Source organism: Rhopalosiphum maidis, chromosome 2, assembly GCF_003676215.2.
Source record: "Rhopalosiphum maidis isolate BTI-1 chromosome 2, ASM367621v3, whole genome shotgun sequence".
NCBI classification, from domain to species: domain Eukaryota; kingdom Metazoa; phylum Arthropoda; class Insecta; order Hemiptera; family Aphididae; genus Rhopalosiphum; species Rhopalosiphum maidis.
In genome coordinates, this window is record NC_040878.1 from 21,318,549 (window position 1) to 21,344,636 (window position 26,088).

General features: G+C 28.1%; 1 protein-coding gene across 1 annotated transcript; it reads right to left on the reverse strand.

The window, feature by feature from the left end:
- Positions 1 to 3,196: 3,196 nt before the first annotated feature.
- Positions 3,197 to 25,670, reverse strand: LOC113555210 (acyl-CoA Delta(11) desaturase-like). The gene is made up of 5 exons (XM_026959593.1): positions 25,457 to 25,670; positions 15,348 to 15,672; positions 12,839 to 13,175; positions 6,885 to 7,070; positions 3,197 to 3,859 (listed from the first exon to the last, which is right to left on the reverse strand). The coding sequence occupies exons 2-5, from the start codon at positions 15,616 to 15,618 to the stop codon at positions 3,496 to 3,498; spliced, it is 1,158 nt and encodes a 385-aa protein (XP_026815394.1). The 5' UTR covers positions 15,619 to 15,672; positions 25,457 to 25,670; the 3' UTR covers positions 3,197 to 3,495.
- Between the last annotated feature and the right edge of the window lie 418 nt (positions 25,671 to 26,088).

Sequence of the window (26,088 nt, forward strand, 5' to 3'; positions counted from 1 at the left end):
TAATTGTGCTTTCTTATCAATAACTTTTAACAATGGTATACAATGAACATATTATTGAGTAGAAGGATTAGGATTTAGGATTATGTTGAAATTGAAAATAGTTGTGTGGCTTGGTCAATCATAATTTTCTTATAAAATAAACAGATATGCGAGTTAAATTTTTCATTTACAGATGAATTATTTAGCAGAATAATTAGTGTAAAAAGTGGCTTAACGAAAAATAACAACTAAAAAATAATACTTATATTGTTGTATTTTTGAAATATTTTTTGTAAATCTATTAATGTTTTTTAAATTTTAGGATGTTAGTTAAATTTACTAATGAAAAAATAAGAAGTGTACAAATCACGTACATCTTAATTACACAATTTAAATTGAGTGAAATTTTATCATTTATAATGTCTTGAAATACGAAACAGAGGATAAGATTATTGTTAAGATATTTCATCTATAATTCAAACATCTTAATAACTAATATCTGAATTAATCAAATTTTTTAAGGATTTTAATTTTGAAATGATGATAATCGTAATTTATAATCAAGGTTGATATTTGATACAGTTCACGTCACCGTTTATTTTATTTGCAATTTTTTTTTCAGACAGATACACCAAAGTTGATTGCAATATCAATTAATAACCCATAACTATACAATATTTGAAATACGAATCGTTTAATATTATGTAAGTTTGTGAAACGGAATCATTCAGTTACTATAAGCCAGTTTTTTTTCTATATATTTCAATTCCATAATAGTAGTGATGCGCCATTGTTTTTGCGTCGAGGTGAGCTACATGTCAAGTGAAAAAAAGTACAATATATTAAAGACCCACGGAAAAAACGATATGACAATTTCTCTTAGTTCTAACTCACATTGACGGTTATTTTATTTATATTTTAAAAATAATTAATACATATTTACAATACGTATTTGTATAATATAATATGTTGAACAGAATTCCTTTATAATTCGGATTTGCGTACAATACTATCATTCGCATGGTAATTAAATATGATTTATCATGTCGAATAAATAGAAAAATAACGTCATGCTATGTGTAATAGGAGTATACCTACACTTAAATGTGGATAGATCGTGTGTATGTTGTTGAGTATAATATGTAAGCCAAACAAATAAAACGCGGAGATGTTATAAATTGCCGTCATTAAAATGTCAAGAAAAAATGTATAGACACCACTCGTACATATAATACGGTTACTATATAGGGTAGAAACCCTGCGCTTCAACAGAATAGACTGAGGATAAATTCGAGTTATTTAACGTTTATTGGAATTTAGAACCGAAGTAAAATGCCAAGTCTATAGCGCTAAAACTAAATCAGTCGATATCTTTATAGGTACCTACGCTGTGGGAGTTAATTAATTGGCATGTTCGCTTATTGGGCATGGATTCCAATAGTCAGAGACAATAATAATTATAACGCGAATAACTCGGTGAAAATATCGATTGCATGAGACTATAATGTAATCAGTAAGTTACGCCGCTCTCGGTCGTGTAAGTAGTAAGCTAATAAAATAAAAACGACGAGTTTTAGCGAAAAATATAATGTGTGTATGTGTGTGTATGTATAGATATAAACGCATTATTAGTGTATTTGCTGTACACTGACAGCTGACGGTGAACATAATAATTATTACATGCCATTTCATCGTACACAGCCTCTATACCGATTAATTCCAATACTATATGCTACTGATGCGAGTTCAATGTACTAGGTCGAATCCACTATATTCATAAATTCGATGGGTAAAATACATCAGGGACGTGCAACTGTTGTATCCATTGTTAGAATTTGGACCACTATTACAAAATATAAGATTATAAATGTCTGCAGATAAAACAAAATAGTAGGTGCCTAAACTAGGTGTTATAATAATATGCCACGTGATGAAATAAACATATTATAATGGACTCGATAAAAAAAAATACTTATCATAAAATGCAAAATTCTCTGCAATCTTACTTCGAGATTATAAAAATAGAAATACCTACAAAAAATGTGTATATCCTATTTTACATACCTACCATATATGCATTTTTTGTAATATTTTTTATTATTATTAAAATTATATAGAATTGTTTATAGTTACCTATATAATTAGAGAAGTATATTTTTCCATAATATAGGATAGGTATACATTTTATCAATGAATTGTAATGTAATTATTATTATCATTATTGGTATGTAAAATCGGTATTTTTACTGATGTAAATATTTAATGAAAATAACTTTGTTGTTCAATATGATATTTTATAAGTTTAAAAATAATTATAATTGTATACAGTACCTAAGTAAAATAAAGGCGACTATGGTCGGCGCTACCGAATCGAGCCGTCGTTGTCGTTAGTCTACGTTTCGGTACTTTAAAGTTGTCCAGCTATTTCAAATGTCAAATGTACAACTATATTAAATTAACAATATACCGTTATAATAATTATGTTACCTTAAATCGCTTAATACAAATTAAAAACCAAATTAATTAATAAAACGTAATTAGTGTTCGAATTATTGTGAAAAAAAAAACAAATACAAATAATAAATATTACCGCTAAATGCCGATTCATTTGTATTAATAAAGTTTTTTAAATGTTCATTGTTTTACCGTTTACCAGTTTCACAAAAAATACAATTTTCATTGGTCATAACTTATAGTAAAATAAAGAAGCAAAATATATCGAGAAAGCCAAGTTTAGTTATAAACCATGTTGTTGCACACATAAATGATGGTATATTGAATATTCGTTTTGATCATAATATAGGTGTCTAGTTATTTAATATAGAAATAAATTTTAACTTTACTATTGTTTCGTTTTGATTTATTTTGGATTCCATTGAATAATAATGGATTACAATAACAAAAAGGCACTTACTGTTGGTATTTCTTATACAGTTCATAATTATGAATGTTTAATAGGCAATACTTGATTGAAAAAAGTGCGCTCACGAAACAAGTGAATGGAATTTCGAATATCCTTGGTTTAGGTAATGCAGCTATAATGTACCTAATGTTAAATGTTTAATAAGCACAACTGATATTTTATACACGCATGAATTGTGTGGTTTATGTATATTACAACATTTAGTGCTTTAAAGTTATACATAAAATAAATAAATGAGAATGAAAAAAAAAAAACTTTATTTCAAAGATTTGTTAAAATCTGTATACAAATAATAATAATAATAATAATAAAAAAAAAACAATAATAATAATAATACAAATACAATAACGCTAGTTTATGTTTTTTATATGCGTCTAGTAAATAAACAAAAAGAAAGATTAAATTAAACCGTTATAACTAGGAGGACGTTATCTCGAAGGGTATGATTGATACGATATACCTCTACACGTAAATATTATATAATATATCGATAGGTGTACACGCGATTTCGGAGGAATGTGCACGTATATATAATGTATATATACAATTAAAAAATATAATAATTGGTCTCATCGACCGGAAGTCCGCTGCGGTCAGTCGATCACTTGCACGATTTGTTTCTCGTCTTCGGCCATGTCCTCGTCGCCCCATCCCCAGACGCCGCCTTCCATGTGGTGGTGATTGTGCTGTTGGTGATCGTCGTGCTGGTGATCGTGGTACTTGGTGCCGTCGCCCGTCCTGCGTGACCGTTTCTCCACCAGACTGGCGTTGGCTGTCTTCAAGTTGTACGCCAGACCGAGCCGGGCACACCCGTCGATGAACGCTGTGCTGAAGTTTAGTCGATAATTGCCTAGCTCGGCCGCCTTGTAGTCCCACGGGAACGCGTGATGATAGTTATGCCATCCCTCGCCGAACGCCAATAGTGCCACAGTAGGGTTCTCGGTGGGTGTGATGTTTCTGAGGACAGACAGATGATCAAAGCATTAGTGAGTATAACGTATCTATAAGTACCTTTTTATATTGTGATAACACGTCGACCGCTCTATAGGGACCCATACGAAATACGTACCCACACCGTTAAAATTCTGCAGTGACCCGGCCGACTAAAAACTGCTAGTATTCGTAAATGTATACACAATTTATTACGACTCACCTCCCAATCTGACCTCGTCAAATTTCTGGGGGGGACATGCGAGATTAAAACCATCCCCGAATATATTATTACACACTCTTTTTTTATATCAACATACCTTACATTACCCCTCATCACGATGGTGATCATTCGTCAAGTGTATCTAAGACGTGACTCGTTTATTGTGTTACATTACATATTATATGATTGTGAGATTAAAATTTACAAAAAACAAGATCGCTGACTTTTGATAAGAAGTTAAGTTATTATTATAGTGTTACCATAGTTGCCATTTAAGATCATTACCTATATATTCTACATAATAACATATCAACTCAATATATTGTTCAAATGCGAGATAATGTGTCTAAAAATCAGCTATGCCTTAAGCATTAAATGGTTTCTTTAAACATACTTATTTAGACAAATATAAAATCACGTATAACAAATGCATACATTTCACGTAAGATCATAATTATTGATTACTGAATTCATAGATGAATATCAAAATGCTGTCCGCTGAGAATTATAACAAAATATATTGATTTTAAATGTTTAAGAATCCTATAAGATATAGAATAAATAATTAAATAATATTATTTGTTAATGTTTTATTTTAAGATTTTTGTTATTTATTTTTTTCATTATTTGAATTTGGTTGATAATTATTAGATAGTTATCATTGGATTTTCCCATTTACTAAACTTTAAATTTTAAATAATAAATACGTCTTAATAATATTATTTGGGAGATAATTAACGGATGGAGTGTTATGATGAATAGTTTGTGCTTAAGCAATGAGTGCGTCTAAGTACAAGAAGGGAAAGAATAATAACAAAAAAAAAAAAAAAAATTAACAAAACTACATTATAATATTTTATATAATACATAGATAAGTCTAATTGTAGTTATATTATATTTATATGTTTGTTGCGGAACTCTGTACGCGTAGTAAATGATTAAAATCGTTATAATATTCACTTATAGATGTATATCAATACAGATATGCATACACTAAAATTACACTAAATAATATTCATTAGTTAATAATTGATATCGTTTGAACGCGTCACAAGTCATAACGATACAACGCTAGTCCCGCAGGTTATGTACTCTCCGATAGGCACACACAGTAGGTAGGTTTATAATCTATTTAAACATGTATGATTTGGATCTTCGCTGCGGGGATTATACACCGATATTCATTGAAAATTAGTCTAATTGTATAGGATATCCCGCGAGGACGTACGAAATGAAAGCGATCTGGTGTAAACGTGCATATCTCATTTACTCACCGTTTCAAACGATTAGTGAATTATATTGTGTTAGACTGTAAACTGATATCTAATAATAGAATTTCCATAGCCTGTAGCTATCACGGCGTAATGAACACGTTGATCCCTAGTGAATCACACCATAACGTACGCGCGTAGAGCTTTTCAGGTTTCAACAACAAATTTTTGAAAATAAAACCACGCATCGTTGAGCAAAATGTATAATATACATTCGCGTTGTTTTAACGGACTTAGCATTTTAAATAGCTAATTCTGGTATCTAACCATCGAAAAGTTTGGCCGTTTTAAATACCACGTTAGAAATTACGACAAAGAATGTATAATATTTTGTAGAGTAATGTTTGGATATATTATTAGTTTGATTCTTACAAACTGTATGTATTTAATGAATTAAAAACTCAAGGACGTCAGTACAGTCAAAGTAACCAAAACAATACTTGTAAATAAGTGTGTAATTATCTATTACAATATTGTATATTACCTACGTTGAGTCTGTAATTCTTCATAAATTATCAAATTGACATTAATTGAATTAATTATATGCATAGCGTGACTTATTAAAAGATTGCATATCATACATAATCTATTCCACACGTAGTCGTCATTAATTGATGACGAGCGATTGGTAAAAAAAGTATTTATGCTGTAATCGAAAACTCGAATTAGGGCTTTAGTTCGGTATAATACACGAAACCGTAAATGGACGTTGTTATCTGACGTTAAAATGACCTTAAGGTTTGATGCAAGTACGCTATGTTAAGTGTTAACTGAAAAATATATTCTCTAAATTCCTTTCTGAATATGGATTTCAGGACCGGGGAATCGCCTAACCTTATTGTGTTTCGAACAAGACGTAGGCTATTTAGGCTTGGTAAGTTTACGATCTAAAATTTTCACTAAATACATCTTGGGATGCTGGGTCGAAAAATAAGTGCCACCATTTAATATGATTATTTTATCGACAATATTTATATGTAGAGCGTATTGAAAGCTAAGCGGTGTTCGAGACCGCGAAAATGTTAGTGTTACATTTCTTAAGGTTAAGAACTAATCCAAATATTGTCGTAAACGTTAAAACGTGTTAAACCGCATTGAAGATTACGACAATCGACTAACGTAGAGGCACAATAATAAAGTATTAAGTCATCGGCTAGTGGGAGGAATCTACGAAAAAAAAAAAATTGTTAGCTTTCACTAACATCATTAAAAATTAAAGGAGAGAGATGTTCACCTTGTGGAACACCCGAGGTTGGTATAACTATTATACATCGATTCGGAGAGGGTTATTATTGTTTTCTGTTCGTTTTTTTGCATCCATTACGTAAGACTGTGGCTAAACCAAAAGCGAACCTTTTATGTCAAATATGTATGCTATTTATTGTCGTTTTTTAGTTTATACCGTTTCGATTTTATATTGGTTGTTGTATTAATGTTTAAACAGCGTACCGACTAATAACAAATAAAATTCATAAAATATTTATAAATTACTACCGACAACAACGGGGTAGTAATTGGCGCCAACTCGTTTATCGAATTAATAATTAATCATACTAACTTATCATACGGTTTTGTGCCCCATATATGAGCGGCGCTGTTGACCAGCCACGTGAAGTGTAACGATATCATGTAACGAAAGACGCCGACTACGACAAACGAATACCAAAAACGTTCTTGCCACAACCAGTATGGAATGTAAGACGGTATCAGGAACGTTACCACGGGAACTAGCCATAAATAATATCTGAAAAAAAAAACATTCAAAGTATATAACAAATTATAAAATCGATGAAAATATTATAATATTAATAATTAATGCATATCGTATGCACACTCTTAGCAGCTGTTATTCGTAAACGTTACTCGATTGGGTCAGGTAAAAACGAGCAACGTCGTTTTCGTTTTTAAACGATTTTGTGTAAACTAATGTTAACACGATGTATAATTATGTTGTAAATTATAACGAATACATAATACATGGATGAGTGCTATGAATATTGTATTTGCTTTGGTCTGGTGCGGTGTGTATAAAATTAAAGCAGATTTGAAAGGGCAGTTTAATTATAACACGACGTTCAATCGACTTAACTAGCCATAATAATAAGATAATATATATTATGTAAAACGAGTTTTTCTGTGTAGTAGTGTTTAATTAATTACATGCGAATCATTCGATTATGCCTCGAAAATCGTAACGTTGAATGATATATTTATTCGAATCTATTTTATTCTAAGTATTGTAAAATCATTGATACATTTTATTTTTTTCTAAAAAATCAAAAAGGATAACTTAACGTTTTTGGTCAATATTCTAAAATGTAAGTTATCAATAACATTGTGAATTCAATAATATTATTGTCTCAAAGACTCTGTTTGTGGATCTACTTCGTTATGATTTAGTGCTATAATAATATAGTATCATATAAAATAAAATAATTTAAAAATAATGTTTTTCATTATTATTTTTATTTACTTAAGAAGGTTCAAAATTCTATAGTTTTAACCTCAAATTATACATTGACGTAAGTATACTGTATACATATATATCATAACAGCTTCATCACATTTGCCGTCATAAAAATTAGACAACGGTACCAAAATAACTTTCTAAAGTGTTTAGATATCAATATATACATTATTTTTACACACAATGATTAGCTTAAAAAATATTTACGTAATGAAGTAATGTTTTTACTGTTAAAAAATCATTGTTGGTGAATTAAATTTATTATTTTGGGAAAACAAACATTGTAAAACTATAAAATCTACTACAATGTATAACATATTTAATTATTTGGAATGAAAATAAATGTCTGTAGGGAATATAATATAATATTAATACCACTGTATACTATATAGTATATAGTATAAATCCTATCGGTTTAAGAGTTTAGTCTGAACTTAATTTGAGTTTCTGAAATATAGTTTACGAGTTAGTATGTTGAAGAATATTCAATTTAATACAAACTAAATTTATAAGCTAATGAAACAAGCTATTTTTTTGATATTAATGAGACAAATATCTTACTATGGGTTTGGTTTGTAGTACACTAAGGTCGATTAGACTTCTAATAGTCAAATAATTTACTAATATGAATTTTAAACATAATTTAGTGTGATACCTTTTATTCATTAGCATAATATTTAATTATACATGTAATTTCCAAACATTTGAATTATTAGACCCATTTCATAGTCACGCGTATGGTACGCAGGCACGCAGCATATTATACGCATGACTGTGAAACGGGCCTTAGACGTTATAAATTAAAAATACTTCTCAGTGTATTATAGTTAATAATACAGCCGATAGTTAACATGTCATATTTGAGTATTTTTAAAAAAAACAATTGTAATCTCGGTATGAGTTTATTACAAGTTAACAATTTAACTAGTATTTCATATCGTCTACCTAGTAAATGAAATATTTTCAGATAATATGGTAGATACATGACCGTCGGAATTACGATTCTTAATATTATACGTTATTTTCGGTCGAAGGCCAAACGTTATAACGATGACAATATTATTAGTAGCTGTAATTTCTAGTGTGATTTACAACAATCACTATAATACCTACAAGTAGATGACTAGATTAACATAATGTACTAGTCGATAATGTTAATAAATAATAACACTGCAATTTTTCTGGATATCGTATCTGGGTAAACTGTATATTAAAAATGTTGTATTAAGATTAAAGAAAACGAAAAAAAAACTAGGAATATAACATTGTATAGACATATTTTATGGTGGGTTCTAATTTTGAATTCGAGGGTCATGTTATAATAGGCACTCCTATAGTCCACCCACATATTATAATATTATTATAATATGCAAGGTGCTATTAGTATACATCTTCAGGTACCTAACCTAACCTATATGCAAATTTTGTTATGCGTTTATTATGCATTTATACTATACCTTTTTACACTTAAATTAGTAATTGAATGGTGAACAGTGTAATTTCGTCTGCGAGCATTTAACACACATATGTGCGAATTAATGACGTGTTAATGCATATAATACAATGCGTAGGTACATAGATAGACGCTATAATATGGAACTAGAACGTTGTTGCGTAAGTAACACGCACTGCAGTAAATTTATAATATTATGACGTATTGATTGAATTCGACAGGTGATCCGTAGTAAATGCAATTATTAAAATAAGTACATTTTTGTATGAATATTGCGAAACAAAAAAAAAAAAAATTGTTGCATATTTATATTTTATTGGGTCTGCGGAAACGGTATGACACGCGTGTTAAACCGTCACGACTATTATGCATGTACTGCAGCGTATTACTCAACAAGCTTAATGCACACAAGTAAGTTGAAGCCCATGGATAACATTTTAGGAGAAGGGGAGGCAAAATAAAAAAATTCTCAAATATTTATAATGTAATTTGTAATATTTATTAAATTATAAAATCTTATCATTTTTTTCCAGGGAAGCAAGTGTCTCGGGTCTTGATGGGTGCTTAAGAGACTTAACCCAACCTGAGATGTAACCCCCCCATTTTAAAAGGTTTCGTTGGATGATGGTGCTATCAATATAATTATTATTTTAATATTGAGTCTTGATAATATTGGTAACGTACCGTTCACTGCAGCTAAAATACAATGCCACATTGCCGCGCGACTGATGTGAATAACTAACACCAGATTAGATAAAATACGTAATTAGATTGGTAACATATTATTATGTATTATATTAAATAGACATACATACACGTGCTTTCGTGAAGACGTTTATAATAATTGAAATCGTTTGAGTGTATTAATATTTTACATTAAAAAGTTAACCATCGTTCAGTTGATGAGAAGATATTATTATATTATATAAGTAATAAATATTTGTTTGTAGTGTTTGTACGTAGTTTTGTTTAAAAAATCATTCAAAACCACATCTGATATCCGGTGTTCTGTGAAATGTCATCAAATGTCGTTTTGAGTATAAATTATATAATTGATTTTGATGGATGGGAAAAAAAGAGGTTGTGTGATAAAGCCATTTATTGATAACATTCTCTTTTATAGGTTAAATTGTTATATTGAAAATAATGTGATTTATACATTAAGTAATAAAAAGTAATAAAAGACATATTTAATAAAACACAAGTTGCTGTAATTTAAAGAAATAACAATAATAAACAAACATGGCGCAGTTGAAATGAAATAAGAACATATGTCTTCAGAAGGGAAGAAGAATAACTAATAAACAAAAAAGAAGAAAATATTGGTTAGCTGTACAAAATGGATTCATTCAATAAACCCGGGCCATTTATGTTAAGTGGTAACATAAACGAAAATTTTAGATTTTTCAAACAAAGAAATCATTGATTAATCATTATATACCTGAAATACCGTTTATGAAAGTAGGCATTGATATTGTTGAGTATGCAGGAAACAATTTTCCTGTACTGGTAGACTATTTGTCAAAATGGTTGGAAGTATAAATGTTAAAAAATAAAACTTCAGCGGAGTGTAAACTTAAAAAAATATTTAATATTCATGGTATACCAGAAATAGTGATAGCAGATAATATGCCTTTTGACTCATATGACTATATGAGTGTAAACAATTTTCTAAAGAGTGGAACTTTACGTTTACAATTTCATCACCAAATTATCCAAAAAGTAATGGTCAAAGTGAAAAGGCAGTAGGAATAATTAAAGATATGTTAAAGAAGTGTAAAAATAAGGGTATAGTGGACTTTGAATTATTTAAGTTAAATTACAATAACAGTCTAGTAGAAGGGTTAAATTTTTCACCAGCGTAAAGGTATGGATTCAAGATGTAAAAAGTAAATTGTGGAGTGAAGGGAGTATAGTCAAAGCATTACCACTAAGGTCTTACTTAGTTAAAATGGATAAAAATAATAAAGTTGTCAGAAGAAATTATATTTTTATAAAAAAGGTAAAAAAATTTCAAAGGCTAGATAAAGAGGATGAAATTAAAGAAACACACAATGAAAAGAATGAGGAAAAAGTGTTAAGGAAATCACAAAGAAAAAAATGGTTCCTGATAGATATGGTTCAAATAATTAAAAATAAAAAAAAAAATTATTAAAATAATTATCACTAGAGAAAATTAGAAAAGCATCAGTATTATTCTTATTCTTATTAATATTATTATATTTTTATGCGAATTGATATTATTTTTAATGTATCAGTAATTTATGGTTTTGATTATTAATAGGAGTTATTAATATTATATTATTGTTAATGAGAATTGATATTTTATGTTAATATTTATAATATGTTTATAAATGTTCTGATTATTAATAAGAGTTATTAACATTACCTTCATATTGTTACTAAGAGAACTGATTTGTTATGTTAACATTTATTATATGTTTTTAATTGTTATTGTTTAAAAAAAAAAATGTACAAACATAAATTCTTGGTCTTATTATTACTATTGTCATTAATATTATATTCTTATGTGTATTTATCTATAAATTGTTTGTTATTAAAAAAAAAAAAAGAGGCATGTGTGATAAGGCCATTAATTGATAACACTCACTTTTATAGGTTAAATTATTATATTGAAAATAATGTGATTTATATATTAAGTAATAAAAAGTAATAAAAGACATGTTTAATAAAACATAAGTTGCTGTAGTTAAAAGAAACAATAGTAATAAAAAAAACAGAGGTCAGTATAAAATAATATTTAGAAATACCATCAAATTCATGAATAAAAATATTAATTACACAATATAATAATATATTAATACATCGATCGTCAGTCGGGTTGAGGCAACTTAACTATACCATTAGTTAAACTCTGAAGTTAGACCAAGGGTTTTTTTTATTTTATAAAATGATTTCGTCAGAGTACAGAGCGATGATTAGTAACGTAAAACAAAATAAGCCTGTGTCAAGCACAGCCTTCGACGTCATTTTGACCTGATTGAAAAAAAAATGTTCCTGTCATCGTATAATATATTAAACCTTATTCTCGAAAAAAAAATATAAGTTTTTAATTCTATTTGTTGAATGTAATAAATTAAAATAACGGATAATAAGTTTAATGATCAAATCGTTTGCGATTCGAACTCGTTTGCAATTATTTTTGCGTTTGATATGTAATCAAAATAATGAAAATATTGCTAGCATAAATACAGGATATATTGTGAAAAATATAATATATTTGTGTAGTACTGTAGTAGTATAACAATTGACAGTATAAATCATTGCGGCTGAAAATCTCACCCCTCTGTAGTTACGAAACCACTGGGAAAATCGAAGGCCGATCGTCAAGTGCCAAATATATGTTTGACTTACGATTTGGGAATTTTTTCTATCAACTTTATATGAAGTAGTCACAAAAATAATAAAAATAACTTTATCAAAAAATACCCAAAATAAGAGCTAGTTAATAAAAAAATGCATCTCTATACTGCAGTAAGTATATTATCAAAGCGTGGTACCGTTGAAAAGCGAATATTTAAGATAATAATAGTAAAATATTTATGACTCAATAAAACAATGCTAGTCTTACTTTTTTTGCCACATGACCACTGGGTCAGCTTCCAGGTCTTTCATATCGACCGCACAACCCTTGGCGGACACGTCTGGGTGTTTGCGGACCATAAGCCAGCCCATGTGTGAGAAGAAAAATCCCCGAGATGAGTTGTGTGGATCCGCGTCCGTGTCGGTGAACTTGTGATGAACCCGGTGGTCTCGGACCCATTCGTATATGTGGTTCTGGAACGCCAGCGTCTGGAACACGGCCAGCAACACTCGCATCGGCAGACGTGCGTTGTAGCACCGGTGAGCCCATAGCCGATGGGCACCAACCGTTATGCCCAGAGCGCTACATGCACCCAAAAATATCACTGGAATCACACCACAAGAATAAATGGTAATATAATAACGATAATAATATTGTGATATCTCTTTAATATTGTAAAACAAACATAACAGTGATAACGTAAATTAACGGCAACCATATTTTGATACTCGTTGGTGGTGTCTCAAGTCTCCGTGGTCTAATCTCAAAATGTGAAATATTTTGATGTTTTACTTCACAATAGTAAGAAATTTATTTAGGTTGAAAGAGATTTTTTGTGATTTTTTTTTTGTAATTTTTTTTTTTTTTTAGTGAAACAATGGTTCTAGAAACTCCCCCGCCTCCCATATTAATGGTACACATAATATGACCACACCCAAATTACATGCCAAGAATAAATCGTTCGATTTCTATGTCATTTCTGGAATAGGTTTAACCGTTAAGTTTCAGGTATTGTATTTTGACTTTTAAAAATTGTTTTTATTTTGTACCCTTACAGTAAAAATAAAATTGAAAAAGATAGGCAAGTGGGTATCGCTCTGCTGTGTAGTAGCGATGGAGAGTAGGTCACTATAATGGATGTGTTAAATTTGAATGCAATGAAAGGTATCATTTTATACGAAAAACGATTCTGAATGGAGATGATTTGTCAGTCTATGATAATTAGTTGGATATATTATATTATTACCTATATTTAAATAGTAATATGCCTCGTATTGCAGAAAGTAAGTGTACTGAGGCTCTCACGAACGCAGGGAATATTTTTTTACTATTTTCGCTACACTGCTGTATAGCTTTACTCTTCTTCTTTATAACAAGACCATAACAAGTTCAGTATGTTGAAAACTGTGGCCATAAGAATTTTTCTCGTGAAACATGTCGATCGAGTCTGCCGCCAAGTGCGAAATCCGCGCCGTCATTCATTACCTCTTTGGAACGCTATAAACTGGAGAGTGATAATTTTCTCAAGTCTATTGTTACTGGAGATGAAACTTGGGTTGCAGACTATACGCCTGAAACCAAGAGACAGTCCGAATACCAGTGTCACACCATAGTTTACCCTCAACCAAAAAGTTCTAAACCATCATTTCAGTCAAAAAAATCATGGCATCATTGTTTTGGGACCATAAAGGCATCATATTGATTGAATATTTACTTCAGAGGGAGACCATCAAAGCAGCAAGGTATGTGAAACCCTAAAAAATTGAGGAGAGCTATTCAAAATAAAAGGAAGGGTCTGTTAACAAGAGGAGTCTGCCTGTTGCACGACAACACCAGACCCCACACAGCCAATGTCGTGAAGCAATTTTTGGGCTCGTTTGGATGGGATTTTTTGAGTCGCCCTCCGTATTCCCTGACCTGGTGCCTTCAGATTACCATTTGTTTACTTCCCCGAAGAAGCACATAGATGGAAAAAAATGTTTTACTGACGAGGAGGTGAAGGGGCGGTCGAGAAGTAGACAAAGGAGGTGGCGGCAGACTCGATCGACAATTTTTCACGAGAAAAATTCTTGTGACCACAGTTTTCAACGTACTAAACTTGTTGTGATCTTGTTATAAAGAAGAGGAGTAAAGCTATACAGCAGTGTAGCGAACACAGTAAAAAAATATTCCCTGCGGTCGTGAGAGCCTCAGTACACTTACTTTCTGGATATACCTCGTATATCGTTATTTTATGCGATTTCGTAAAAATTAAATTTCATACATTCATAAAATTTTTTCTATATTGACGCTGTAATTTTTTTTTATAGTTACTTGAAGGAAAACTTATGGATAACTTTGTATTGGATTTTTTAACCTTAGGTATAAATCACAAAAATCTTACGAATTTTCAACTTTAAAATTCCTTGCAAGTTTTCGCGATTTTGATATATTTCGTAAACATTTAAACTTTAAATGCTTATAAAAAAAAAAAAATTTGAAACCAACAAATTATTAGAATATTATGAATAAAAATGTAGTATATGAAAAAAATAGACCACTTGGTCGTGGTATGCAATTTGGACACTTATTATACTTATTTATGGCGAGCCATCTCCAGATTTGCACCGATATGTACGACAGCATGCGCCATTACAACATCTACTCTCCAGTCATCCAAAATAACTTTAAATGATCCCCTCCCCCGTATTACTGGCTACTACATGTCATATTGTTATTTTTATGACATTATCGATTGTTGCAGTCGGTGTAGTTTTATATTATTATGTATACTTACTGAACAGTATAGTTTTAAATTGGACTTGTCCGCATAAAATTATATAAAATCCAGTGACAGCGAGCGAGTGCAATAGAATGAAGCCAATCACGTTGCGCCACACGATTTGCCATTTGTACTCCGCCTCCTGATGTGTGTAAGTCTTTGGCTTCGACGGCCGACGGACTAATGGCATGGGCGGCGAGTGGGGTGCGTCAGCCGTACATTTGCCCTCGCCGTACTCGACTTGCACGCCCGACCATATTTGCGCGAACGACGATGATGTGGCCATCGGGTCTGGATCGGTAGCAGTATAATATATATAATAATATTATAAAAGTGGAAGCTGAAAAACGAGACGGTCTCGAAGGTAAAAAATGTAGCAGACACTGTGCATGTAGATATATATAGGTTACTGGTTGGGTTAGGTTTTCTAATATAATATTATAATATCTAACAACACCAAACAGTATTATTAGACATTAGGTTTTACGTGTCTATCCTGACAATGTGTATGATTTACTTACGTGATATATACCTAGGAATGTGATAAACTGACGCGCTAGAAAGACCACATCGATCACTGCACATATTATTTATGTTGTTCGCGTAATAATGCGCCATATTTTAGTAATTATTTGCGGCTATATCTAACCGCTTCTAAAATTCGCAATAATTATTTAAATCTATGTCGACATCTCATAAACATTTTCATTTAAATAAAAATATTGAAATGAATGTTTTTCGGGATATTATTGTTTATAGGTATAATAGGCATTATAAATAGGTTCAATGTTATTTTAAGTTAGTCTCAACATAAGCTAAAAGAAGAACCGCCAGTTTAAAGTTAATATCTGTCTTATTATAAAATTGAATATTATTATTAACCAATAGGAATAAATAAATTGTGATACTTTTTACTATTAATGAATCAGTTATCACTTTTATTAATTAAAGTTGAATGGGTATGGGTATCGTCGGTATTAATAACGCATGCATATTCATATTTAAATTTGTAGTAAATTTTAGTAACTAAAATTAAATCAAAACACCAAATAAACGTTTTTCATCTTAGTCAGTATACGCGTATAATAGTTTATTAATAAATCACTTTATATATTTCATATTATGTCACTGAACCGTGGAATTATGACTATTTTCTATTATAATTAACAATAATTATATGTGAGTACTAGGAAAAACCTAATACGTATTATATACGTTTTCCGATTTTTCTATAAACTGTTTTTAACAGTTTGAGAATTAAAAGACACTAAAATAGTATTCTTTAAATACCTTATTATAATTTTAATCAACAAAAATTGACCATATAAAGTTTCGAATTTCGATGACGTAGTCTGCTAGTTCTATACGTATTATATAATATTATTATGTATTTTTTTATTCATTTATAGTATAATATTTAGTATCAAAATTATAAGATTTATGACATATAAAAATATAATATTAACGTGTACTATGCAGCTAGCTTCTAAATTATGTACACATATCATTTTAATATTATAATATTTATAATTATTATTTATTATAGTCCCCAGACAATATTAATTGTCGAGTACAAAGTCATTGAACTTGCTTTTGTTTTTTAAATGTGTTTAAGAAAATATTTTATATTATCTCATCTTTGACGTGAAAGCAAGAGTTCCGTGTTTCAATTTATTCCTAAATATTAATTTAAATTATTCAACTTTGCAGGTATTAAAACTTCTGCGCTTACCCTATAATGAATAAATATGTACTTTTTCAAAAGTAAAGAATACAGGAACGGTACGAGTTGACTTTGAAAAGATTCAATTGATAGCCACTAGTGAGGTTAGTATCATACTATAGTAAGTGTAATATGATCAAAAGTTATGCAGATATCTGATAAATTATTCTTTGTGAGGGTCATAGTTATTAGTAATTACTGCAAATAATTTACAAAGAAATAAGTATAATTCGAAGAGCCGATTAAAGTTAAATCTTGGCCTAAAATCACAAATTTAATTTAAAAAAAATTTTAATCAAAAAGTGATTTGTAACTATTTGCAATTGATTTGGTAAGTGTTGCCATAAGTTCTGATTGGTTTTGACAAAAATTTGAAAGGAGGGGCTTCTCGCGAATTAATCCTTCTCCCTAAACGTAAAAATTAATGTTTTGTAGCTTTGTACTATTTTTACTATTATTGTACTGATTTTTAAATTCCAAAAAGTAATTTACAATTATTTACGATTAATTCACTATATACTATTTGCACTTATACTTAAGATTTATTATACTAAGGGGAGGAGTTAATTTTGTATACCAAAGTATTGTTACAGATTAGTGACACCAGTTTAAACACAGTTTAGTAAATTTTCTAAATTATACGAATTATACATTTTTGTAACCGAATTGAAAATACATTTGTAACAGGCGACGGGTTCCATAGTATATATACTATTTACGTACTACGTAGGTGTATGTAGTGTATAACGAGCAACAATTGGTAAATGATTTGAATGTGCCATTATAAAAATTTAAATACAAAATCGTCTATAGTAATGTAATGTTTGATGGAGTTATTATTTTGTTTGTAATTATAATGAAGACGATGAACGTCCTCAGGCGCAGTTTAAGTGACATCATCATCATGATGATGTATAACACCGGGCTCGTAACGTATTCAGCTATTATGCGTTTGGGATGTAAAATGACATTGATTATTCAACAAAATATCACACTATTATAGTTATACATTGATATAACTTTTAAGTGTGGTTTTTTTTTTAATTCATATTACTTTTTATGTTTAAGTAATAAGTCATGTACTTTATTCTATTGCAGGATTATTAAAATTATTTTGATTTTATTCATCAAAAATAATTGTAAAATTACTTATTGACTACATAATATCTTATATTAACGGAAATATTAATCATTGCCCATTTATATAAAATATCAATTCAATTTCAAGACCTTCCCTTCAAATGTCATAAAAGAAAGTAAATTATTATTTACATTTTTAGTACAATTTAAAAGTCATGCGTTACAAATTATTAGTATGAAATAAATGTACAATGTATATGTGTGTAGTTTATTTATTTAATTAAATAGTTCAATACTTTGATGTCATTTACGGATATAGTTTATAAATACCCAATAGTTTATAACAAGTGATTGAAATAAATGTATAAATTATAAAAAATTAAAAATGTATGTAAGTATTAACATTTTATTTTAGTTTACCTTGATTAAAATATTATTTTTTTAAATAATTTAATTATAAATCTGATTTTGTTATTTTTAATTATAGTGAAATTTACTATTTCTTTTGACATGATATATAACATAATATCAAAGTCTATTTTTATAATACTACCTTAAACATATTAAGCGACGCGTGTGTACCCACAACAGCTAGAACATTAACACATTAATCAACTATGCCTATGTCAACAGTGTTAAACATTAGGGAATATACATATAAAAATATTAGAAACTTTTAAGTATATATAAATATTTATTTTTATTAATATCCAGTGTGTATATGTACTAAGATAGAGACAAAATTCTAATATAGTTTCAGTACTTAAAAGTTAAAAATTAGTACAGTCGTAAACAAATTAAGTTTCGTCAACGTTTTATCTACCTAATTTTTTCGGATAACCGTCAAACTATAAAATCACCGAGAAAGAAATATCTTTTACGATACATATCTAAATTGTATGTATGTTGTTTTTATGATAATTTAATATCAGTGTTATGTTTTGTTAACACGTTAAATGCACGGCTTTATTATATCAGAATATTAGGAAAATAGTTCACTAAAATTTTTCGAGCCGACTGCACATTTGCCGGCCCACCGAGATTTTATCGATGCCAATAATCCGGTCCAACTTATGCGGCGATCGAATACGTCTATCGTAGATCGTATTGTGATATATTACATACACGAAGTATTGGTAAAAGTAAAAACCTGATTTAAGACATGTTATACAATTACCATTCAAGACTAGGATTGAAAAAAGGGTCAATGCCGCACATCTTTAATTTGATTTATATCTTATTGAAACATGTAGTATAAACGGTGTACATACTATGTACCTATCGGTTTTGAATCGATCTATTTATATCTATGGCTATATATAACATTTATATTATTTTACGAAAATATTAAACTTTTATTACAACATCTAACGTTAAATTAAAAAAAAAAGTTTTCCATTTATTCGTGCATCCGGTTTAATTTAAATGAATTGTATTCTAAAGTGTTTGTATTCATTGAACTATCTAACAATACACATAAATATTAATTAAAAAATAGTAATAAAAAGTGTTGTTGTAGGTAGTTGAATAAACATTCATCGTAAGATCTATTTTATAATCATTATTTCGTTCGAACCAAAATAAAACTTCCATAACAAGATTATAATAATATATTATAATATTATATACATGCTATACAGTGACTTAGTTATTTGAATATAATTATTTCAAAATGTAAGCAGGATAAATGTAATATATACAAACAATAATGCAGAGGTGGTAAATCAATGTATTGATACAGATCTATAAAATCAATTTTAGAATATTCATAAAATTAGTGGATATTATAATAATTATAGTTTAAATAAGACTTAATTGTTATTTTAGTGCAAACAATTACATTTTTTTATAAATAAATGATTGACCAAAAATAAAATAAAGTGTTTTTTTTTTTTTTAAATAATACTAATTAAGTATGTATTTAAAATAGTTTTTATAGATAAACATAATTTGACATTTTGAACATGTCGATTTTGTTTGGTCTTGTATTTTTATCACACAATTGATTAAGAATTGTCTAAATAATTGTTTTTACAATTTAGTAATAGGTATTTAGAATAAAATATTATTATTACATAAAGAGTTGAATGTACGAATATACTAGAGTAATGCAACTATCCCAGGTATACAGTGATTTAAGAATATGTGTACCTGTATTTTAAAAAGATTTTTTCCTTTAGTTTTTAAATTAATTTTTCTGAAAATCTTGTACTTAAAACTAATCGCCTAAAATCAGCTTAAATAAACATTAAAAAAAAAATTAATAATAATTAGGATAAAACATATTATGTATCTATGCATTTTTTATATTTTGAATTTTGTATTCGTGGTATAAAAATCTAAGTTGATTTTCTGTCGGAAGAGAAAAACTCCGTAATAAGTAATGAGATATGTAGTTCAGTGTTATTGCGTTCCAATTTCATAACACCTAGCGTAGACAGACGTGGTAAAAAATAAAAAAATTATTCGATGTGATAGGTACATGTTTTATGTTTAGCATCTGACTGCTACAAAAAAAAGAGAGGGAATAAAATACTTCATTTTTAATATACGATTTTAATGATTAATTTAATTAGATATTTAATATAAAAATTTCAATAAAATTAACTTAATCTATAGTAATTTTATTATAAATTATTGTACTGGGCTAAAGTAATTATTAACTAAATTATTTGTTAGTCCGTAAATTGAATATTGTGTATTTACAAACTTTATAAAGTTACATTACGAATTGAGCATATTACTAGGTACCAATTACCATTACCGACTACAATGATGTAGCTTTTTTACGACTGAATGCTTTTTTGGGTCGGTTAAAGTATTCCAAAAGTTTCATAAAGATTTCATTAGGACGGTTGAAAAAAATCACTTCATGTAGTATTATTGGTACTATTTAGTCATCTTAGTATATTTTTTGTTTTTACGAAAAAACAGTGGCATTTTGGGACTTAAGGTGAATTCAAAAACTGTTTGATTACAAATAATATTATCGATATCAAAGAAAGTACAGATGTGGAGGTGCCCAAAATTACTTATGGAATATACAAAATTCAAAAAAAATATACAAACAATTTAAGATAGGTTAATAATAATGTTTAAATCCCTATGTTATTGTTATATAATTTATTGTTTTAGTATAGTAAGATAGAAACAAAAAACCATCTTGCGTTGAAATAAGAGAAATGAATTTCTGTAGGTATAGTAGCTAACATATTCGATTTTCACATTTCGGTAATACACATAATTATTTATTTTGTTAATCCTTTAATTTTGCTAGAAAATTTATTGATTTTGTAGTGTTTAGATTAAAATTAAAATATTATTTTATGCCTACATAAAATTATAAAGATGTATATTATTTTTTACCAATTAGATAAAATTATAAATTTAAAAAAATTAAAATGTAATTTCATATTATGACATTACATAATATTTTGGTTTCGAGAATCGTGAATGAGGCTGAGAGTGTGGGATTTTATAAACTATTGAACTGTCAAAAATCATTGTCATGGGTGTAGTAAAGTGTCATCAAACACAATATTATGCAAGCTTAAAATGAAATAGTTGATCCATTAAACATTAACGAAACCTTGGCAACACACACAAACGCGCACGTACTACAAACACATAATACTAGATCACAAATTGTAAACTGCTCCAATGGGTATTATTTTAAATGTATACCTAATGAGACACGAGCAAATTTTGAAACTATTGCAAAATAAAAAGAAAGTAGTAATTAATTATTAATTATAATATAGTATATATTATGATTTAGTAAACACAGTACACAAACGTGTGTATACTATTTGAATAGTAATATTATATACTATAACCGTATTTATGATTATAAATAATTTAGTAATCATTTTGAAGAGTATTGTATTTATGACGTTAATTTGATTAAAAACTAATAAAGCAGTAGTAAAGTATTTGATACAAAGAGTTTCACCACACATGACTTGCATTATACTAAAACAATAAATTAAATTAAATACCAATATTGTGCAAGTATGTGTTGGACTATTTTACGATTTTCAATTTTACCATAATTTTGTGACTAGTTAGTTGCTTACAAGAAAAACGATGATATTTCGTAAGTCCAAAATAATAAAAAATCTTATTACAAATTCACGCATGGGATTTAAAAATTACGTTGTCCCGTATCATGATCAAGTTATTATTGTGCATATAATTTTAAATGGCATTAAATCGTACACAAATTAATCTTCTGTTGTAGTTCTATAGTTCAATCGTAAAATTTGAATTAATAAAAAAATATATCAATATAAATGAATGGTTTTGTTTAATATTAAACGATACGCTACATTAGCGAATTTCAATTTATTGCATAGCTTTAAAACGCGTTTATTGTTTTTATGTTCTACTTCTCATTTTGCGTTTATCCATAAGGTACATATTTATTTTCTTTATTACCTAGTAGATAGTCCGTTTAAAGGTATCTATATATATATACTATAAAATCTAACCCAATTATTATTAATAAATTCACATTGTTTACATTTCAATAAAAACTGTATTAATTTTAAGAGTAATAACTTATTTTACAGATTAATATTTTATAATAATTAATAATTATTAATTATTCCCATCATTACTAACCATTTATTCATACAATATAATGTTTATTAAAATAAATCGATCGATTTTAACACAATATTTGAGGTAGGTAGTTAAGGAAAAATAGAAATTAATTATACTTTAACCGATTAAAATATAATTAGCTACGTTTTTTGAAATGTTTATTAGGGCCGTGGTCCTAAAAATTTGTTTCATGTTATTGTTAAATTTTCATTCTTAAGCGAGTTTAAATAGAAAATTTGACTTTTTTTCGCAAAATATCATTATCGGCCACCTACTAACATTGTAAATTATATCCCATTGAACTATTTTATAACAATGCAGCAGACAGTATTAACTATTAATATTAAACATCGATACGGTTTGACAACCGTTAGCTTAGGTTTTTCACTAGCGTTCAACGACAGTAACTGTAAATGGTTTAAACGCTATATAACGATATTATGATATCGGTAATGATGGCATTAATTTATCATCTATTTACACCTTGGACGACATTCGTTTTAAAGTCAATTACAGAAGAATAGTATATTATTTCTTATAACGAAACAGTGTCATAATACCATAAAAGAGTCCTCGACAACAAATCGCGTAGGTTAAGCTATGATATAACAGTTCAAATATTCTAATATTGTCCGTTTAATCTATCGTATGAAGGTACTAGGTACTAATATGTTTTCGATATTATGTAATACGATTTATTTTCTTTTTCGTGTGTCATTCAACTAAAATTATTAAGACATTAATACTTTTGCAATGATAATAAAGAGCCCTAAACGTTTTTAAATATTTAGTTTATCATGTTACAACATATTTACCCTGGTTAGAATTAAAAAATAATTGTATTTACAAAATTATCATTTGGTGTAAAATTTTTTTTTATTCCTTGAGTCTTGACACTATTTCGTAATAATTTATTTGTAGGTACGTTCTTTCCGTGATATATACATAGAGATATAATATTATATTTATATGCATGACAAAAATGATTAAACCCAAAATAAAATTTACAATTTGAGATATTCGTTAACTTGTTATCTAAATACAATGCGTACTTCTACGTTACATTTTTATCATTTAAATAGATCATACTTGAATTGTTTAATACCTTAATTAATACTACTAATTAATTAATGATAAATGTATTATGCATTTAAATTTCATAGTAATTTTGTAGTACTACTACAATATGCACGTATTAGGTAATATTATAATGTTTTTTTTTATAAAAAAAATTGCAAATATTATGTTGTTGAGTAAATATAATTCCTATAATTTATGAATACATTTGGTAAATTCAATACCATGCATTTTTAAATGTATAATTGTATAATAAATTTAAGTTAAACACAATTATTGTAGACAAACACATTAAAAACACACTAATAAATAATAACATATAATATGCTATTTAACTGATGCATATTTCCCGCGGTAAGATTTATATTATACAAATTAATTACATTTTTATTGTTTATTAGTTACCTAACCACTTTATATAACATTATAGTTTTCCAACTCTATTGGTATTTAGATAGACACTATAAATATACTTTTACTAGAACGCAGATATGAAAACCCAATGAATAGGTCATGAAATATTTATTTCTGGTTTTTTTTTTTTATGATGATAATTGAAAATATTAATATTTTTTTTGCTGTTCACAATAATAGTGTTTCTACTATCTATAATTTCAATTTAATATGCGAAATGTTTTGTTTTATTATTATATTTTTGGTAGTTAAGGTTATAATTAATAACGAAAAGACAAACAATAAATGTAATTTTATGATGATAATAAGAACTATAGGTTAAATTATATTACAATAATTATAGTTTTTAATTTTGTTTATTTTTGTATTTTTAACATAAAGTTAATTTAATGTATACTAATATTGTGTATATTATGAATGTTGAATAAAAAACTAAATAAATAAATAAGTTTTTTTTGTATAATATTATATATTTGAATTTCAATAATTATTCTAAAGATGTGTATAGTTATCATTTTTTATATCATATTATATAAAACTATAGTTTCAGTTATATATTTTATATTATTTTCATATTATTCTTATAATTACTTTAAACAATGTTAACGTAATACCAAAAAAAAAAATGTAAAATTAACATTTATGTATTAATATAATGTATAATAGCAATATAGAATGATTCAATGTTTAAATGTGTTGGGAAAATGAATAGATATAATACCCAAAATCAGAAATCCTAACTAAATGTATTTTTTAAAACCAACATCATAATTTCAATTAAATACTTTAAACACTTTACATTTTGACAATAAATGTGTGCAGTGTATCTATTAAAAATTGGCAATTATATAATACAATTGTAAAATTATAATGACTTAAAAATTAAATTAATTATTTAATAGTACAAATAATAAAGGGTACCTGTGTGAGATTAACAGCAGAAGAACAAATAAAATAGTATATCTAACACTTATAAGTTATAACGTCTTATAATTGACAACAATATTATTGATGGACGTAAATTTTTCGAAATCGTTTCGTGGATATTATACAGCTGGAAAAATTCACCGTAATTAAATCGGAAGTGATTGATACAATTTGACTAAATATGCGTTTATTAATTTAAAAAAAAAACTGTATATAAAAACCAAAGTGTTACCTATAATAAAAGTTATAATAATACTTAATATAAAAAAATAATATTGTAAAATAGTATCATTATTACCTGGTTTTATGATATATATTCGAAGAGTATCGCGAATATTATGTCGGGCTTAGGAAAATCACTGTTAGCGCATAAAACGGTCGGAGTGTTATTTAACGCACACGGTATTATGATATTATATTATATACTATATAGTGTGATAGATACAGAATTATTGTGCGGTCATCGTCACTCGTTCGACGGACCTTTCTTCACAAGGCAAAACCCAATGGCGTACAGCACAGAGAAAAGTCTCGAAAACGCGACGCGGAGGGAGAGTACTCAGGGTCGACGTAAAAGAAAGGGAACATACAAGGCGCCGCATCGAAATTTCCGATATTTATTTTACACGAATGTTCTATTATAATAATTTATTATTATTTCCAGGTGTAATAGTTTTTACCGTCACCGCCACACAGGTGACCGACCAACCAGTGGCGGTATCGTGGCAGCGGCGATGTCTGTACCTCTCATACATTATATTATTCTGCATTTTATATGTAAATAATTTAATCTACTTTGTCATATTGTAGAACGATCGGAATTCATTATAAAAATACCATTTTTGCGGACGAAATTTATAAAAAGACAATGACGCGAGTGATCTATTTATAATATTATTATAAATACAAATGGGAACTTTGGAAAAATTA